General features: G+C 47.5%; 2 protein-coding genes across 4 annotated transcripts in view; both read left to right on the top strand.

Annotated features, from left to right (window-relative positions):
• Positions 1-26: 26 nt before the first annotated feature.
• Positions 27-5,878, top strand: mettl25 (methyltransferase like 25). Its single transcript, XM_054753681.1, has 11 exons — positions 27-303; positions 414-700; positions 766-1,257; positions 1,316-1,463; positions 1,990-2,084; positions 2,157-2,186; positions 2,496-2,569; positions 4,466-4,559; positions 4,626-4,700; positions 4,910-4,981; positions 5,149-5,878. Exons 1-11 carry the CDS (start codon positions 90-92, stop codon positions 5,272-5,274), a joined length of 1,707 nt encoding a protein of 568 aa, XP_054609656.1. The 5' UTR covers positions 27-89; the 3' UTR covers positions 5,275-5,878.
• Positions 5,879-8,758: 2,880 nt separating this feature from the next.
• The window catches only part of LOC129168416 (protein O-mannosyl-transferase TMTC2-like), a 29,516-nt gene continuing 20,286 nt past the window's right edge, over positions 8,759-17,988 (top strand). The window contains exon 1 of one of the 3 annotated variants that reach the window (XM_054753651.1): positions 8,759-10,021. In XM_054753651.1, coding sequence (XP_054609626.1) covers positions 9,798-10,021 — 224 coding nt within the window. In that variant the 5' untranslated portion in view covers positions 8,759-9,797. The remainder of the gene's footprint in view (positions 10,022-17,988) is intronic. The other 2 variants (XM_054753649.1, XM_054753650.1) reach the window with 2 other exon arrangements.

Raw genomic sequence — 17,988 nt, 5'->3', positions numbered from 1 at the left:
AGTTTTCAATTACTAACTCCTAGAGTATATAGGAAGTTGACGAGAGGCTGGATTCGCTTCAGTCTCCCTCACTTTCTTTGTATTTCAACATGATTCCCTTCTCCATCGACCTTACGGAGGTCCAGCAACGGATAGATGAAGTCACTCGGTTTGTAGGCGCAACTCTGAGCATCGCCAACGCCCACACTGTGGAGTTTTACACCCACGACGTGTGGAGCCGTTTCGTGGCGGTGTCCCCTGAAGAGGTTCTGGCTGCCTTTGGCACAAGTGTCCACCAGAGGGAGACAAACGTCCTAAAACAAGGTGACTCATTATTGTTTACACTGATTCATGAAATATTGATGTAATGAAATGAAAAGAAAATATTATGGCCAACTACTGCATTACTTTTTAATTTTTGTTCCTCTAAACAGATAAATCCAGGAGCACATTTGGCTTTTGCCAAGATACAAACCGGCTGGTTGATATACATGAACTGTTGCAAGAAGCCAAGGCCCACTCACTTCCTGGTTTGAGAGTCTGCATGAGCCGGGACGAGCTTCTGGAGGCCCTCAGACGAAACACGTCGGAATCGGGAAATACTTCCGCGGTTGAGCTGGAGCCAGACGAGTTTATGAACGCAAAGAAATCCCATGAGGTCCAAGCCATGTCGGAGGTGGTGGACTGTTTGGCCAAGCACTGCGGAGTCAAACAGGAAAGTGTAATATTTGAACATTAACAGGTGCACACTGTTTAGGCTCATGGAGCTCCATGTCATTCATGCAGGTGATAGACGTGGGTTCAGGAAAGGGCTACCTGAGCTCCTTCTTGTCCCTGCAGCACGGCCTCCGGGTCTTCGGCATCGACTCGTCCTGCACCAACACCCATGGCGCCCAGGAGAGAAACCGCAAGCTGAAGAAGTTCTCCAAGGTGTACCACAAACACAGGAAGGCTAAAAAGGCAGAAGAAGAGAAACCCCTGGAAGAGCTTGCAGAACTACAGGTTGGAGATGAAGGTGGGCCACAGGAGGCGCTGCAGATACCAGACCCTGCAGAGGACACAGAGGAGCTTTTTCTTAGCGCCTTGTCACTGGACGTGATACCACCTGGGAGAACGTCTTCTGGTTCACTGACTGATGAGGAAAGACAGAGGAGGAAGAAGGAGAACATGGAGAGGAAAGCCCAGAACAGGAGCAGCAGTGCAGACGCCGCCTTCTCACCGCTCACGTCGTACGTTACCGCGGAAACGGAGCTCGGGGAGCTCATCGAGGAGCTGGAGGTGAGCAAAACAGATGTTGGGCAGCTAGACTGTTTAACCAGTTTGCCGTCTCTCCCAGGACGCGATCCTGGTGGGACTGCACACGTGCGGCGACCTGGCCCCCAGCACCCTCAGGATGTTTGCGGCTAAAGCGGAGCTGCTGGCCGTCTGCAGCGTGGGATGCTGCTACCACCAGCTCTCTGAGGAGTTTCAGCCGGACGCGCGGGGTACGTGACATCATGTCTTTGATGAAACATCAAGAAGGTTACAGGACCTGCGGCTCAGAGCTAAACCTCTTCACAACCAAACGCGCAAGCTAACTGGGACAAAACGATAGCAGCATCCATCCCGGTAAGTTAAAGGGATTGGGGTGATATCGCTATGCTAACTTGGCCAACCTCGGGAGCCTCACTCCATTCAAGCTTTACTTCTAAAGTGCTTTTCATGCGTATCACACGCAGCCCAAAGTGCTTTACAAGCCCCCGTAAAGACACACGATCCCTGCGAGCTCTTAGCCAATGCACTTCTGCCCCCTTGTGGCCGTCGGTAAGGCTTAAAAGTGCTCTGAAATGTTCATAGTGGAGAGTTGCATCATCACCTGATGATGGTCATAAATGACTAAATTGTGATGAATTATGAGTTAACTATGGACTTAATGTGGTGAATCGTGATTAAATATGTCAATCTAGTGTTAACACATGCAAATGGGTCTTGCCGTCTTAAGTGCTCATGACTCACTATTACCCTCCACAGAGTGTTGGGGTTCTGCGTTCGGGTTCCCCCTGAGTCAGCACCTCCGCCGTCTCTCGTGGTTCTGCGGCAGAAACGCCCGCATGTCGGCGTGCTTGGTGAGTGGCCTCACGTCAAGCGCAGCGTGCAATGGCAGGTCGTGTTTAATGAGGTGCTTCCTTTCCGAACAGGCACTGGAGAGAGTCGCAGTGGGCCAGGGGGTGAGTAAGCGCGTCATGTCATACATCATCAGTCATCATGGGTGCGCGTTGTGGGAGTTCAACACAAAAATCAATCACATCATTTCCAGCGCCACTCGCTCAAGGCGCCATTGTTTTGGAGCCCGCCACGGAGCGCCTTTGTTTGGGGAGAAGTGGCGCTGGCGACAGCAGGCGCCGTTAATATGGAACGTTTATAAATATTCATGCAATCACGCCGAGACGGATGGCTCGTGGGAAGCCCGCATGCCAAAACAGACTTGATTGGATTCAAGAGAGCCCAACAAGTCTTAATCGTTTTGTTTCATGCAGATTCAAATGGAGTCGCTCTTCTACCGGGCGGTGCTGCACGTTATTCTCAGGGATCACTACCACACTCATAAAAGGTAACAGGAAGTGGCTTTGTTTAGTGTCCAAACTACCTACTACTACTTCCACATTTCTCAACCCATTCAGTCCAAATTCTCAACTCATTCGGGACATTTAGCCTTCCCGGTACGTTTCGCTATCATGCTAGGTCTGTGTAGGCTCTCAGTCGTACAGGAGTTGTCCATCGAGGGAAAGGCTTCTTGAGACGTCATCTGTACTTCTGTGAAGAAGGTGTCGGACGTTTCGCTCCTCATCCGAAGAGCTTCGTCAGCGAACTAATAAGTGCTGGTAGCCTAGGCCTTAAATACAGTAAGAGTGGGCGGAATTGGTGTGCCAACGCCCTCCTCCTATTGGTTCCTTACACTAAGACTGGGCGGAGTTGTGGTCTAATCTTCTCCTGCCATGTCAATCAGCAGTACATCTACACCTTAAAGCAACCAATCACTCTTTTGAGGACAGCGAGGTAAAGATTTTGGCCAAAGAAAACAGATGGTTTGAAAGAGGAGTAACGGAAGCTATTTTTGTCAAACAACAGAACCCATCATTGAATCGGAATGGTGGTTTGAGGTTTAATTTGGACCCTGTGTTCAGCAGGTTACTGAGACCAAAACCCACAGCTCTTAGTCTTGCAAATGAGGTGGAGCCAGGGCTGAGCCAGAACAATAGATGCTAACGAGCCAGTATCAGAGTCGTTCATACCCAACTACAGGGAGCGACACTTCCCTTTTATCGGAGGTGCTAATGGCAGGAGAGGATTAGACCACTACTCCTCCCAGTCTTAGTGTAAGGAACCAATAGGAGGAGGGTGTTGGCACACCAATTCCACCCACTCTTACTGTATTTAAGGCCTAGGCTACCAGCACTTATTAGTTCGCTGACGAAGCTCTTCGGATGAGGAGCGAAACGTCTGACACCTTCTTCACAGAAGTACAGATGACGTCTCAAGAAGCCTTTCCCTCGATATCATGCTAGGTGTTACCATGTTAACATAAGCATGTTAGCATTTCAAGCATGCTATCTGTGGCATACTATCATTTTTAGCTATTTTCATGGGTAGACACATACACAAACACTTAGCACTATCATGCTAGGTGTTAGCTTGCTAATGTTAGCATGTTAGCATTGCTAGCATTAATTTTTAGCCATTTTCATAGCCAGACACTTATATAAACACTTACCACTATTATGCTAGGTGTTAGTATGTTAATTTTAGCACGTTAGCTTTGCTAGCATGCGAACAGTATCATACTGGCATTTTTAGCTATTTTCATGGGTAGACAAATATATAAACACTTAGCACTGCTATCATGTTAGGTTTTGGCATGCTAACGTTAGCATGTTATCATTGTTAGCATGCTAACATTAGCATAGTATCATTTTTAGCCATTTTCATAGCTAAACTTATATAAACAGTTACCACTATTATACTAGGTGTTTGCATGCTAACATTAGCATGTTAGCACTGTGAGCATGTTAACATTAGCGATCTAAATATGTAGATAACATAAATGTACGACTAATATTTATGTTGTAAATCACAATGCGGGAGGAAGTATGGCGTTTGGTGGAGGTCTGCGCTGTCACAGTGCTTTTCTAGTTCTCTTTATTCTCCTAATATTTTGCCTTTGTTCTTGTAAGGTTACTGCTCCTTTTTCCATTTCTTCTGTTAGTTTTTTTAGTTTTCCTGTTTAGTTGTATTTTCAGAATGTGCCGAGGTCCAATAAACAAACAGCCAAAACGGGTCACACTTTTGACACCCCCGGTTTATGGCGGTCAATCAGCATAGCGGGAGAGGGAGAGAAATATATACTTTTTAAATGTGTTTTAAAAATATTTATCAAATGAATTGACCCAGTTTGATCTGTTTTTATGATTTACCTTGCGAGTAAAGTGACTTGGGCCTCTGTCTTCAGTGGAAAGCGAGTGGGGAACGTCTACGCCAAGGCCAGATCCTTCGTGGATTACGTTCGGCGGGCTCTTGGCAAACTGGACCTGGATGATTCACAAGTGGGAACCACAAGAGATGAATTTTATGTTTGTGTTTTCAAATGAAAAGCGTCTCGCTGCCCGCAGCTTTCCGACGGGGACATCCAGCGGTACCACGATGCCTACAGCCCCCGCCGCTCAGAAATGCATGCCTTTAATCTGGTGAGCTACTCGCACATCATCATCATCATCATCATCGGGTAAAACCCTTTCATCCCTTCTCGTAAAGCCGGGCCAATAAAAGGGGGGCTGTGAGAAGAACTCATTACACTGTGATGCACTGATGATTACACGGGATGGCTCGCGTGGCTGCGGTAGACTTTTTGATGTTTTTTGATGCGTGTAACCAAAACGTGCCTTCATGTGTGCAGCTGAAGGTGGCTCTCGCTCCCTGCATCGAAGGCCTCATTCTCCTGGATCGGCTCTGCTACCTTAAGGAGCAGGTAAACACTGCAGACTCGCAATAGAACGCAATGACAACACCTGGAGACTCGAGCAACGAGGTTGCAGAGACAGGAAGTGATGGTGTCGCGTGAAAACGATCCAACAACATGCACACAAACACAAGGACTAACTCATTCAAGTTTGGACTTGGTTCCCTTTTCGACAGGAGGACGCATTCTTTGCTGCCTTGGTGCAATTTTTTGACCCACTTCTGTCGCCAAGATGTTACGCAATCGTGGGACTGAAAGACCACAGGAACAGGAAGTCACCAAAATGTCATTGCATTGGATGATTTTTAAAAAGAAACGGATGTTTTACTGATGGATTGTCCCGATAAGGGGGTGAGTGAAAGTGATCCATGTGGTGATATCACCCAAGAACAAAGAGAAGAAGAACTCAGCTCTCCAGGAAATATGTGACTAATGAGGCAAAGGTTGGACATTTTGGACAATTCTATTCTACAGGAGGACGGATCCTTTGCTGCCACTTTTTGACCCACTTCTGTCGCCACGATGTTCCACTATTGCCAGGCCGATGGACCTCGGGGACATGCGTTGCCAGTCATTCCTAGGATTTTCTTGCCAATAAATTGAGATTCTGCGAGAGTGTCAGATGGGTTGTCTTGATAAGGTCGTCCGATCAAAGAACGGATCAGGAAGTGATGGCGGCGTGTGAAAGTGATCCATGCGCTGATGTAATCTAAGAACATGTTGCAAAAATCACGAATAGAAACACTCAGATGGATCAATCAATCAAAGGATGCATCCGCTGTTTGACCCACTTCTGTCGCCAAGACGATGGGACTGAAAGACCACAGGAACAGGAAGTCAAATGTCTTGCCAGTCAGTCCTAGGATTTGCTTGATATGTTTTTTTAATAAATTGAGATGCTGCTGATGAGCGTGTCGGAGGGATTGTCCTGATAAGTCGTACATTGACAAAGCTACCGGGAGTGACAGGAAGTGATGGCGGCGTGTGAAAATGATCCTCCAGGCCAATAAAAGTGTCGATGAAATCAAAGAAGATGCTGCTGAAAGCCCAATCGTAGCCTTTCTATGTGCCCTAGGTCTATATGTCAGCAGTTCCACAGCCAACACTGACGATGCTGCAGAAGTTGTGCACCACATGGCTGGAAAACACCTGGAAAAAGCGCCGGTCCTGTTTCTGATTGAATTATGTCATTTTTTTCTTTATGCTTGAGCACGTCAGGGCAGCCGGGGGCCCTTCGGGGGTGTTTTAGGTGGACCCGGATGGCCTCTGTTGTGCTGTGCGGGTCTGGAAAAAGCATTTTGCGGTTCCCCCAGTGGCGGACAAGACGCCTTGACCCCCCTTTAATCTGTACAGCTGCTTCGCTCGCTCTCGCAATCAATCACGGCGGGCGTACGTGCTGGGAAATAAATACGGCAGCCCAGCAGACGTAGGAGTTCTGAATGGAATCGGACGTCACGTCGAGCTGCAGAGGTTGGGGTGACCGCAAACGTCTTGTTGTGTTGTTTCCCAAAATAAAAGTACACCGTTTCACACGTGCGGTCAGGAAATATTAGAAAAGAACACATTCCCACTAGTCAGGGTGAAGGTGGGGGCAGGGATTATCCAATCAAATAGAGCCAGTTCCTTTCTTATCTGCTGCGTTGAGACCGGATGAACACCATCAGTGCCATTCATCTGCATGGAAAACAACAACCTCTGACACAGGAAACTGATCATCACAGCTGGATGATCAGTTTCCTGTGTGATGTTCATCTGTAGGGTGAAGAAGCAGTGGTTCCGGACTAACTAGCACAGGAAATGACTCGCTATGTTTGGCCTACAGCGCAAAGGAAAGGAAATCTCTGCATGCATCACTTCTTCCCCCGGTAGATAAGCTAAGACATTCAAGCCCTACTTGAAGTTGTGTGACATCCTATCAGCAGGGTAGCACATTGACAGCGGCTAACCCTCCCACTTGGTCCCCTAAGTCCAGTTCTGGTGGGAACGTAGTTCCAGGTAGCGGTTGGGGTCACACAAGCAAGGAGTTTGGCTTCTCGAAGCAATGAGCCTTCAAAAGATGCTTCCTCCAAAACATCTGACCTCACAAATGGCTCGGCGTTATGTCCTTGCTCACTGCCGCCTCTCCTCTTGTGTCTGTGATGAAGACACTCGCATCCTCTTCCGCCGTGTAAACAAGATGGCCGCGGTGCTCTGTTGGGGAAGAAGCTCCACCTCCTACAGACAAGCAACCATTCATACCTGTGGACCACCTTTAGAGCGCCCAATCAACCTGGCATGCATACGGCTGGGGTGTGGAAGGAAGAAGCCAGAGTACGCAGGGAATACCCACAGAGGGCATTTAAACCCGGTCCAACACGCTGACCACTCGGCCACCGTGTCTTCTTGTCGGCATGTTAGTTATGTTGGTCACTCTTCAGCGAGCATGAAGCAAACGAAATGGATGGAACTTTTTCATTTCAAAAGGAAAAAGTGTGATTGTCTTGAAATTCACTTCTTTTAGGAAAAGCCATTGTTGGAGGAGGGATTGATGTCATTGAAAATGGGGGCGTTGCAGTAGTCCACCCTGGAAGTGATCAAGGCATGAATGGCTTTTTCAAGGTCAGCAAGGTTTGACTCCTGAGAGGAGCCTAAAGCGGGCCTCACATCCCCTCCTACCTGCTCCTACGTGCTCCTACCTGCTCCTACGTGCTCACCTGCTCCTAGGTGCTCCTCCTAGACACGCACATGGCCCACATGGATCTTCTAACCCGCAGGCCCGCACACAAATGCTGTACTGTAGGAAGGAAATTGGGATGCTAATTAAAATATAATATAATATAATATAATATAATATATACTGTATTATAATATAATATACAGTATACTGTATGATAATATAATATCATAATAAAAAATAATGAGCATCCCAAGCAGGTCACAAGGACAAGGCAGAAAAGGCGTGTGTGACCCTTGCGTGTGTCTCAGGTTTAAAAGTTGCCCGGCCATGGCAGGCGGCTCCTCCCATAGGAGGCCGTAGAAAGCCAGTGCGGCCATCTTGCGATGGACGTGAGCGAGCTGCACCAGCCTCATACGATGATTGTACACACTTGTACGTCCCCGGTGAGCGAAACACACGACATCCCTACATGAAGCGTGCCTAGCACGCACGAGTTGCACGCCGCACTCACCATCTAAAAGCTGGCGCTGAAGGGCCAGTGGCAAGCACGTGGGTGTCACAGATCACTCGCTCCATAAGTACGACATCCTTGCAACCCCTCTGATGCCCTACTTCACATTTCATACACATTTCCCCAAAATTGCGGGGCCCGTGCGTGTGGTAACACCTGCGTCGGGACGTAAGGCCTGTTTGACACTGGAGTCCAAAATAACACCCGAGTTCCTCACGTGCAGGAAAGTGCAACTGTGCCGTGTGGGTCTTGTTTAGCACGGAGTGCAGCAATGTTGTTCCTGACGCTTCCTAATCCTTAATCGCTTGTGCTGGCAGGAAGACGCAGCGCGGCCCACCTTCGCTTCTCCCTGCGGGTTGAAATGAGGGTGCACTTTTAATCCCGGCACTGTAAATACCGTGGAAAGGAACCACGCTATCGAAACGCCGTCTTCTTAATTACAATACCCAACCTCAGCCTATCATGCCTCGTCCCCGTCTCGCCCTGTGCATCCTCCTCCATCTGTTCTGTGCTCCCTTCTGGATTCCTCCTCAAAAACCTCCGACAGCGGGCCAGGCTTTGGTGCAGCTGGTCGTCAGCGTGACCGGGCTGGCGTCCATATGTGCCCTCGCCGTAGGACGCCGTGCTTTCACGTTGGCTGTGGCTGCATGTCTTTCTCATAACATGCAAGCGACTCCCACTTTTCTATAAATCAGCGCAATAATGACCTGCTTTACAGAGCGCACGGCGGCTGTGCTGTGCTGCCCCCCCAAACTGCAGGGGACGCTTTAAAAATATCACCACGGTACTTCACAGCACGTTCCTAATGTCAGCGCAATGAACACCCATGAAAGGATATTCAAATATGGAGGCCGGTGATATTTCGGCTGAATTACAGTTTAGATTTTCAAAGCGTGTGGATTTCAAAGGGGTCGGCGATGCAGCTGGAGAAAAATAAAGAAACTTTAGTTATGTTTAACAGCACAATGAACTAATATTTCATTCCCACAGTGAATGAATGCAATCATAAACGCAGTATTGAATGATGAATGAAGGTTAGTTAAAACCGTGTGGAACATTTGACACATGCACACGTACACGCGCTTCTTCACTTCTTCATTTACATTGAAAGTTATTATTATCATCATTAGCAGCAACTCCATCCTCCGTATGATCCAATACAAAAGCCATACAAATTATATATATATTTTTTGAAAGGTATTAGTAATATCTATAAAAATAACAGCCAGGATAGCAACAATAAAAACAGATATAAATGAAATAAAAAATTAAACACAATATAAAATACAATAAATAACATCAATGATTCTTATGATTAAATTAACATATTTAATTAACGAGTGTATTTTGTAAGGTTTATTCATTCATTTTTTAAATAACTAATGGTGGCAAGCTATTGTTAAATCAAAAAAATATGATTATTCTGATAGTTTACAGTATTTTTGATGGCGCAACAAAAAAAACCCCGTTCCATCGCGCTGCGAGTGCGCATGCGCGGTCCCCCGTTGAAAACCCCACGCGTGCCTCTCTCGACTGCTGTCGGCCCGCTGATGCTCACACTGACAACACCACGCCGGAACCGAACCTAGCGATGGCTCCTCACCTCTTGCCGCGGTTCTGACCTGCTACCGAGCGGCCCGGAGGGAGCATGGCCGGCTATGACACACTTTACTCGGGTTGGGAGAAGCCCTGGCGAGCCGCGCTGCCGAGCGGCTGAATTCCACACAATAAGAGGCTGCTTCACCCTCCTCCTCCTCCTCCTTTCTGTCCTGTTTGCATCGGAACACACCCCACGAGAGATGATCACGGAGCTGCTGTGCAGCGCCGTGGCCGTGGGTGTGTACGTGAACACGCTGGACGCTGACTTCTGCTACGATGACAGGTAGGGGTCGACTGCCACCAGCACCCTGGTTACCATGGCGACGCTGCTTGTTGGCGTGTCCTATTGTGCCTGGTTATCAATCAGTGCATGCCTCGTGCTCTAAAGGTGTGGGCATTCAAACCTCTTTAAATGCAATCAAACATTTGCGATCTTATGGAACCATTCCTGCATGTCAACCTGATGTTGGCCAAAGCAGGAATATCGTGGAATATCTCTTCCATCTGACAAAACAAAGATCTAATAATGCACTCCTCCCTCGTTTATCGCGGTTAATTGGTTCCTGACCGACTGCGAGGATTGAAGATTAATAAGCATAGAAAACCTGTTTAGGACTTTATTGTTAGAGCGCTGCAGACATGGAATAACACCCCTATAGTCACCGTTACACTCCTAGTATTCTTTGTTTACACCACATTGCTAATGCACCTCCAGGTCCGAGTCCATGGTTCTCACTCGGAAAAGGGTGGAGTGCCATCTCCGGGTCGGGGATGAGAAGTGGAGGAGTTTAAGTACCTTGGAGTCTTGTTCGCGAGTGAAGGAAGGATGGAACGCGAGATTGATGGTCAGATTGGAGCGGCGTCTGGAACCACAAGTTGGCGCCGTTATTAATCAGCTTTTTCTCACAGCGCTCTGCAAAACACCAACTGTAACTTGAAGGAAAGGCGCACTTTTTATGGAACGTTGCCCATCATCCACAAGCCTTGTGTGAGACATGAACACACGTCTTTCTCGAAGATATAAAAACAGATCAAAGATGCACCTATTCTGCCTGAAAAGCCTTCTGAAAAAAGGTCCAACAAGACTCCGTTTGCATCATGTGAGCTGCATATGAAGCACATTGTTATTATTATTCTTATTAACATCGTTACACCCAAGAACTACCTTACTGGCGTAGTGACACCTCGCCACACCACACCGGCTAGCTACTAGCCGGCTGGCGGCTAGCTTCACCACACACGCGTTAACAATTCATCAGGCCGCTAGCCAAAGTAACGCTACATATTGGAGCTGTGTTTTTGTGTTTGATGCTAGGTGTAGCGTTCCTTTCTATGTTGCTATGTGACACCAATGCACCCAGGAAGGAAGTATTCCATGTTATGATGAATGTAGCTGCTACTACACGCTCACAGCATGGATGGAAAACCACTACACCTTGTTGGAACCTTTTGGAGGTGTTTTCATAGGCGAGTCCCATGGCGTGCATTAATTAGTTGCCTCTTTTTTTTACATGTGTGTTCACGTCCCACATGAGGGTTGTGGATGATGGGCAACATTCTCAAAAATAGTGCACTTTTCCTTTGAGATTGTTTAGGCCTATCACCACCAAAGGTTGGTACACACCTTCAGGGGACGGACAAGCACGTGTGTGTGAATGTGAGCAAGACTGGTTGAAAAACATGGCCGCCATCAAGGAAAACATCAGGACTGAGCAACTAATGCAGGGTTCCCTCGCCCCATCGCGGTTCGCCTTACGCAGACTCGCCGTTTCATTGGCTTCTTTTAGTGCAATTTTAGTGCTTTTTTATTTTTTTCAGCGTATGAGCGCACATGGTGTTCTGCGTCCTGATTGGCTGAGGACCACTGTCAATCAATCTCCTTCGTGCTGGACGGCCGTGTTTCCTGTTGTCTGATGGCTAGCAAACAGCTTGCAGAGACTCCGAACATTGCATGCTTGCACGTTTCCTCCCAAACAAAATCCACAATGTTGACAAACGTTCTGCACCCGAAAGGCAGGAGAGGATGCTAACCATCGCACAAAACGTTGGACTTGTGGACATGCTGAAGGAAGGTCGACGTTACGCGGCTGTAGGGCGCCATGACTGAATAAATGAATCTTCGGTTCATGAAGGGCAACAAGGAGGAGTAAAATACGGCGACAGGAGCAATGGGTTTTAACAAGGATACAAAAAAGCTTCAGCAGAGCAGCACCAGGATGAAGAGGCACTGCCAGAGGAGTGAAATATGTGAGTCACTTCATCATTTGTTGTGTCCAACCTCGTAGGTTGATCATTAAAATTCAAGCAAAGGTTAGAACTTTGAGTGTTTAAACAAGAGAATGTGACCAAAAGTTCATGCGTGTCTGAGAAAAGTGTGCAAGTGTTTGGTGAGAACTTTTACAGCCTTAAGACATGTACAATCATTGGAAACACATGAAGTTGGCTACTTCACGGATTTCACTTATTGCAGGCTATTTTGGGAAGCTATCCCCTGCGATAAAGGAGGCAACACTGTGTAGCATTTGTGTAACGATGGTAAAACTTTGAGGATATTACATGAATGCTTAGCATTTTGAGCACAACCCAAAGGGGATGCCACAGATGTCATGCGGCTCGAGTGCTGCCTAGACCTCTTTCAGGGGTGTAGTCACGCCATTTATCACTTCTTTGCTCATCTATCAGTCTAGTCTGTCCACTGCGGCGGTTGTCCGAAAGCCTCCTGGTGGTGACAGATTACCGAGCCCGACACTCCATCTTTGCCGTGCAAGTTCAGCGTCCTCCAATCGATCAACGTCACCGTGGTTGTTTTTTTTCCACGACGGAGGAGAGCGGCTTAGCAATAAGAGGTGTGACCCTCACTGGCTCTCCATCAAACGGCGCTCAGGGTCAAGAGTCGCGTGCTGGCTGGCTCGGGCTTCCTTTGGCGGGGGAGGCCTGGAAGAGTTCTGAGCGGTGAGAGCAGCCGTTCGCTCTGTTGTTGTCTTTGCGCTCTGCAAAGCTTATCTGGACCTCTGCTAGCTAATCAAATCCTCCTTACGCCTCACATGCAGTTGGGAAAAGCCCAGACAAGATGGCCAGGCGGATAATTCTTGTCGCTGCAACTTGAAGGGATGTTCTGCTTTTTCAAATCAAGTGTTTTACAGGAGCCGTGGACCACAGTTCTTGATGCGCGACATCAAGGCTCGCGTCTGCTTCACTAATGTGCCGTCTACGGAACATCATGACGAGAGCACTCAAGTCGGGAATAATTTGGAGGTGCATTATTCAACCGACACCCCAAAGTGAAATATGGCAGCATGGCGTAGCGTAACGCATCCTAAGTGGCCTCCCACAGTCATGCATCTCCAGGCTTGCAGCAGTCCTTGAACACAACTCACTCACAAATGCATGGTGGGCTCTGTTAGGGTGTGATACTGCCCTCAGGGAATGCCCTTGACTGATCATGAATTGCCTTCTTAGGCGCTTCAAATGAGCAAAGAAAGATGCTTCTCTTTCTGCTCAGCTTGTTTCTGGTGCTTTTTGTGGTTCAAATCTACCAAGATGTACCAAATTAGAAAAAAGATCACTCGTATTAGCGTAAATGCAGGGGTCATGTGAGGGCCCAAGGCAAACCCGGTCATGGGGGCCCTCCACATCCTTGTGCTGCACTGACAAAAATAGTTTTTTTATTTTAATTTCAGTAATTTAGGGCCCTTTTTTCCTGAAATGTGTTCCAGTTATCTGTAAGTTGCTCGTTACCTTGTCATTCTTACGCTAGGGATGTCCGCTGCTGAGCCGCTGTATTTTGACCCGGCTGCCGCATCACGTTGGTAACTGCGGGCCACACTCCAACACGGTGGGTGCGGTAATGCGCCTGGAAGCCGGTTGCCGCTCGATTCCCGCCACACGGAAGAAGAAGAAAAGGCGGCACCAGCATGCAGACGTGTCCGGAGTGTACCGTGGTGAGGCTAGTTTCACGTGGGACGTGGGACATTGGGCTCTGTAGCTACAGCGCTGGTTCCCCCTCCCTGTAAAGCTGCTGTGCAGAAATGGAGGTTGATCAAGCCTCGACTCATTCTGGAGTACTTCCTACCTCCTCTGTCTGCATAAGAACAGTGTTGGGAACACGCTGTGGTGCTATACGCTCACGAGCATCACGTCAACAGCTTTGTACTGGACAAAGTTAGCTACAGTGAGTGTTCGAAAACCTTTGAGCAGTAGTGTAGTTCTCGGGCGAGTCTCGTATTCACGGACCAAAATGAAGGTTGATATCATTTATGGGACAGCAAGGTTGTAATCTAGATAAGCAGTAGTGATGTGAAGGTCATGAAATAAGGAACCATAATGTTTAAGTTAGAGAATGTACGTCTATGAGGACGTCTATGAATATTAGTGCAACATGTAGGCCAACAAGACGCGTGAGCAAATGTTATATATTTATATGCTAGCAATATCATGCAGCTTGCGGCTGCCAGGAGGAATGTTCCTTGGATAGCTATGAATAATATCGTCTGAAGAAGATTGCGTTTTAAGCAGAAACAGGCCAAAGGCTTGAAAAGCGTGTCACTGTGGTGTCGTATCGCCGCGTAAGCTTTCACATGTGCTTTTATTCACCGCCCGCACCGCTATTGATGTCTTGTTTTAGAAGATCCGGTTGGAACTATCTGTCACAAACAATAGCGAGGCATCTCATCTCGATTACTTGCAAATTCAGTGTCACGTCAGCACACGTTGTGGCGCCGAGAAAGGCGGAAAAAGCAGCAAATAAGCACTCCTGGCGGGTTTCTACGATGCTCGGCAGCTTGGGTTTCTTCTACGCCGCGACAAACAACAGTTCCTGTTTGTAGCGTTGGATTACACTGGAGGCTGACCTTTACTTTGTGGAAGTGTGCTACTTCTAAAAACAACCAGGCGGCGTAATCCAAAACCCGTTCTTTCTGTCATCAATAGCTGTGAAGTTTGCTGTCTGGCACAGCTGAAGGGTTTTGTTTTCTGCTTTATAAGCTTGGCTGCCGACTGTGTTTCATGCACGCTTAAGTCTTGTAAGACGCATCCACACCCTCTGTTGGCCGGGTGGGAGGGAAATAATTTGGTGCTTCACACCTCATAAAACCACCGGGGCATCGACCCTCCCTTCGGGCACTTTGCTAGCTGGCACGCATGAGAGGTGACACGAGGTGTGATAGCGTCGCTATTTGTTTGCCTGCAGCATCACTGGAGCGTGATGTCCTTAAATGTTACGCCATTACACGTGGAGGGGCCAAGGAAAGAGCAACATTTCAGCAGGAAAGCACCCTGAACCCAGTGGATATCAGGTGCAGCTTTTCCTCAGTAAAGCTAGCAAACCTTGTTGCGAAACAGGACTCATCAGCGCTGGCTGTGATATTCATGGATGGCAGGCGGTGGAGTGTCCACCACAGCGTTTTATCTCCTTTTTAATCCACTGCACCACGCTGAAGGTCACTCAATTCTGCATGTCCTGATCACCTGCTTTGTCACACTTTCCCTTTTTCACCAGCAATATGGCACACAAGTGAGTACAGCCCAAACATTTCAGCAGTACTCTAATTTAGGACGAGCCAGTGCATCCCCACACCTAACTCAGCTCATTCACGCCAAGGCGGCAAAAATTTGTAACTACAGTCAAACTTGTCTATAGCGGCCACTAGCGGGAGTCTGCAAAAGTGTCCGCTATAGACAGGTGGCCTATATAGACAGGTTGGCGTCCAGTTTGAATGTTTGGGATTATTGTCCCTGTTGTGAGATCATTCAAAGCTGCAATAAAAGCCTGTTGTTCTGGCGATCAAGTATGGTGCTTGTGTGTCTCAGCCAACATTACAGTAACATTACTGGCCCCTAGTGGCCAGTGTAGAATACTACATATTATCACTATGTCTTTAAACGTATCTTGCCAATACAAGTATATATGCCTTATATTTGTATTTTCCTTCATCTAGCCATTTTATTCTTGAAAATGCTTCATTTAGGCACAAAAAACACTCATTATTCACACTCCTACCGTCAGGCAGACGCTACAGGAGTTTGAAGTCCAGGACCACAAGGCTGGCAAACAGCTTTTACCCACGGGCCATCAGGCTTCTCAACGAAGCACTCACACATGCCGCACGCAACACACGCACACACTCATAGCACTTTATTTATTTATTTATTTATTTGTATTAATGTCTCTTCTGTTGTTGTTGTTTAATTTATTGGTATTTATGTTTCTTATGTTCTTATTCTTTCTTGTGTTTTCTTTCTTTTCTTGGGAGAATGAACAGAACAAGAATTTCATTGCATAGTAGAACTGCTGTTTTACTATGCACATGACAATAAAACTCTTGAATCTTAAAAAAAAGGCCAACCATGCATCTCTTTTGACCACTTATAGGCTGTATTCAACCACAAAACATTTATTCATTCAAATATTTTTGCAAATTGAAAGCACAACGTGGCGAGGGATAACTGAACGTGATAATGCGCCGCATGCTAAGCTAGGATGCACTGCTGCCTTTTTAACTGAAAGGAAAGTCATGCATTTGAAACGCCCGATAGACCACCCACTAACACTTTCATCCAGTCTCATGTCGTCAGCGAGAACTCCCTCACGACTCGTCACGTTTTAGCCATCAAAGAGCCACGTTTAGCTCGTCACCGTCTCGTTTTCGTCATGAAAAAAAAGCTTCCTTCACAAAATAATATTGGACGAAAGCAACGCTGCTGTACTGTAGCTGAGCATCACTTTTCAGTGGATGGTGACGTGTGATGCTGATAATGTTTTACTAACAAACGGCAAACACTGGCTGGAGTCCTTGGAATGACATCATGTTCCACTTGTTCATCCCCGAGAGGAACATAGAGCATTTTAATGACGCCATATGTGCTTTCATCACGCAGTGTGGGACATATGTTGGACGTCCATGCGTGTTTTACATGCTGCGCTCGTCATTTATAGGTTGTGAGGACCTTCAGAGGTCAATTCCACTTTCAGGAAGACCTCATTGCCTCATTGGCTCCAGCGTGGAAGCAAACGGCTTCCTTGTACTCATCACAAGATAATTAGCACAGATACTTGAAAAGATTTAGGTTGGGTTGGCCCCCCTCTGCTGGCTTGCTAATGCTGGAATGTGACGGTTGCGCAGAGAGAAAGGAGGGCCAATAGCAGATTGGCTGCAGCGCTGCATGCCCTGTTAGCGGGACGCAGACACTGAAAGCCGTCAAAGCCGAGAGAAGCCCGAGAACTCGTGCAACGTACTGTAGGACCGTTCATCTACTGCACACGATCATCTGGTTAGGAAAATACTGACTCCCGTCGCACAAAAGCCTTGAAATTGCCAAAATGCGGCAAGGAGCGCACACACCCGCAATCTTTACTTCCGTAGACACACGGAAATGCGAGGGACGTCGTGCTTTTGCGCATTTGCGTTCACATGGACAAGTCGCATTTCTTTGCTAATATGAACGAACACATAAAAAAATCGGGTTTTAACAAAAAATGCGAATTGGGCGCCACACCCTGCAGTGTGACCGCAGCCGAGGTCTGAGCACCTTGTGCTCCGTGCTTTATAAATCAGTGCAGCTGCATCGTTCACTTCAAGTCACTGTGCAGCAGCCGAGGTGTCAGGTCATGATTCATACCCCCGAGCAGGTACGCAGCTGTGCTTTCTCTACTTTTTGGCTAACAGGCCATGCTCCAGTTTTAATCCCATTTATCACCGTGCAAGCAGCCAGCGCTAATTAGTGCAAGCAGTCAGACGCTGTAATTAAACAGCGCCGGATGCAGAATTTGGACGGCGGGCTGATTGGCCGATTCGTTTCCCTCGTTACCCGCCGGAGGGGCTTTCCTGGCTGGCTGGGGTGTGTGTTTAAAAAATGCCATAAAGCACCATGAAAAGCGCATGGGGAATTATGGGAAATATGCACATGGGGAATTGATTGGGTGAGACGTTGTCAAGAAGCTACTCAGGAGCTTCATGACCGCGGGGGAAACGATTCCTGGTGGTCTTTCGTGAGGATGATGTCCGTGAAATAAATGAACAGCAGGCGTCCCTGACGTTACTTTTATTATGTCGCAGCCTTAAGGTTCATCACAGGCTTGCACTGACATCACCACTCAGGTAACGTCACGGAGGCACTGTTCTGCTGACGTGGGCGTCGCCTTCTGTTTAGTGCGAGCGATCGATCGTTCCCGAGAATGCGATGAGACTTAAATCAACCTGCTAAAGATAAATGAGGGAGTAAACCACGCCAAGCAATGCTCGCAGGTCTCAG

The sequence above is a fragment of the Dunckerocampus dactyliophorus genome, chromosome 15 (assembly GCF_027744805.1).
Source record: "Dunckerocampus dactyliophorus isolate RoL2022-P2 chromosome 15, RoL_Ddac_1.1, whole genome shotgun sequence".
Classification (NCBI taxonomy): domain Eukaryota; kingdom Metazoa; phylum Chordata; class Actinopteri; order Syngnathiformes; family Syngnathidae; genus Dunckerocampus; species Dunckerocampus dactyliophorus.
This window is presented reverse-complemented; position numbering and strand designations above follow the sequence as displayed.

Bases quoted from the DNA above. Each gene is read 5' to 3' on its own strand.
- mettl25 (XM_054753681.1), top strand. From the start codon at position 90: ATGATTCCCTTCTCCATCGACCTTACGGAGGTCCAGCAACGGATAGAT. The intron at 4,701-4,909 runs GTGAGCTACTCG...TCATGTGTGCAG, and splicing joins AAATGCATGCCTTTAATCTG to CTGAAGGTGGCTCTCGCTCC. The intron at 4,982-5,148 runs GTAAACACTGCA...CCTTTTCGACAG, and splicing joins TCTGCTACCTTAAGGAGCAG to GAGGACGCATTCTTTGCTGC.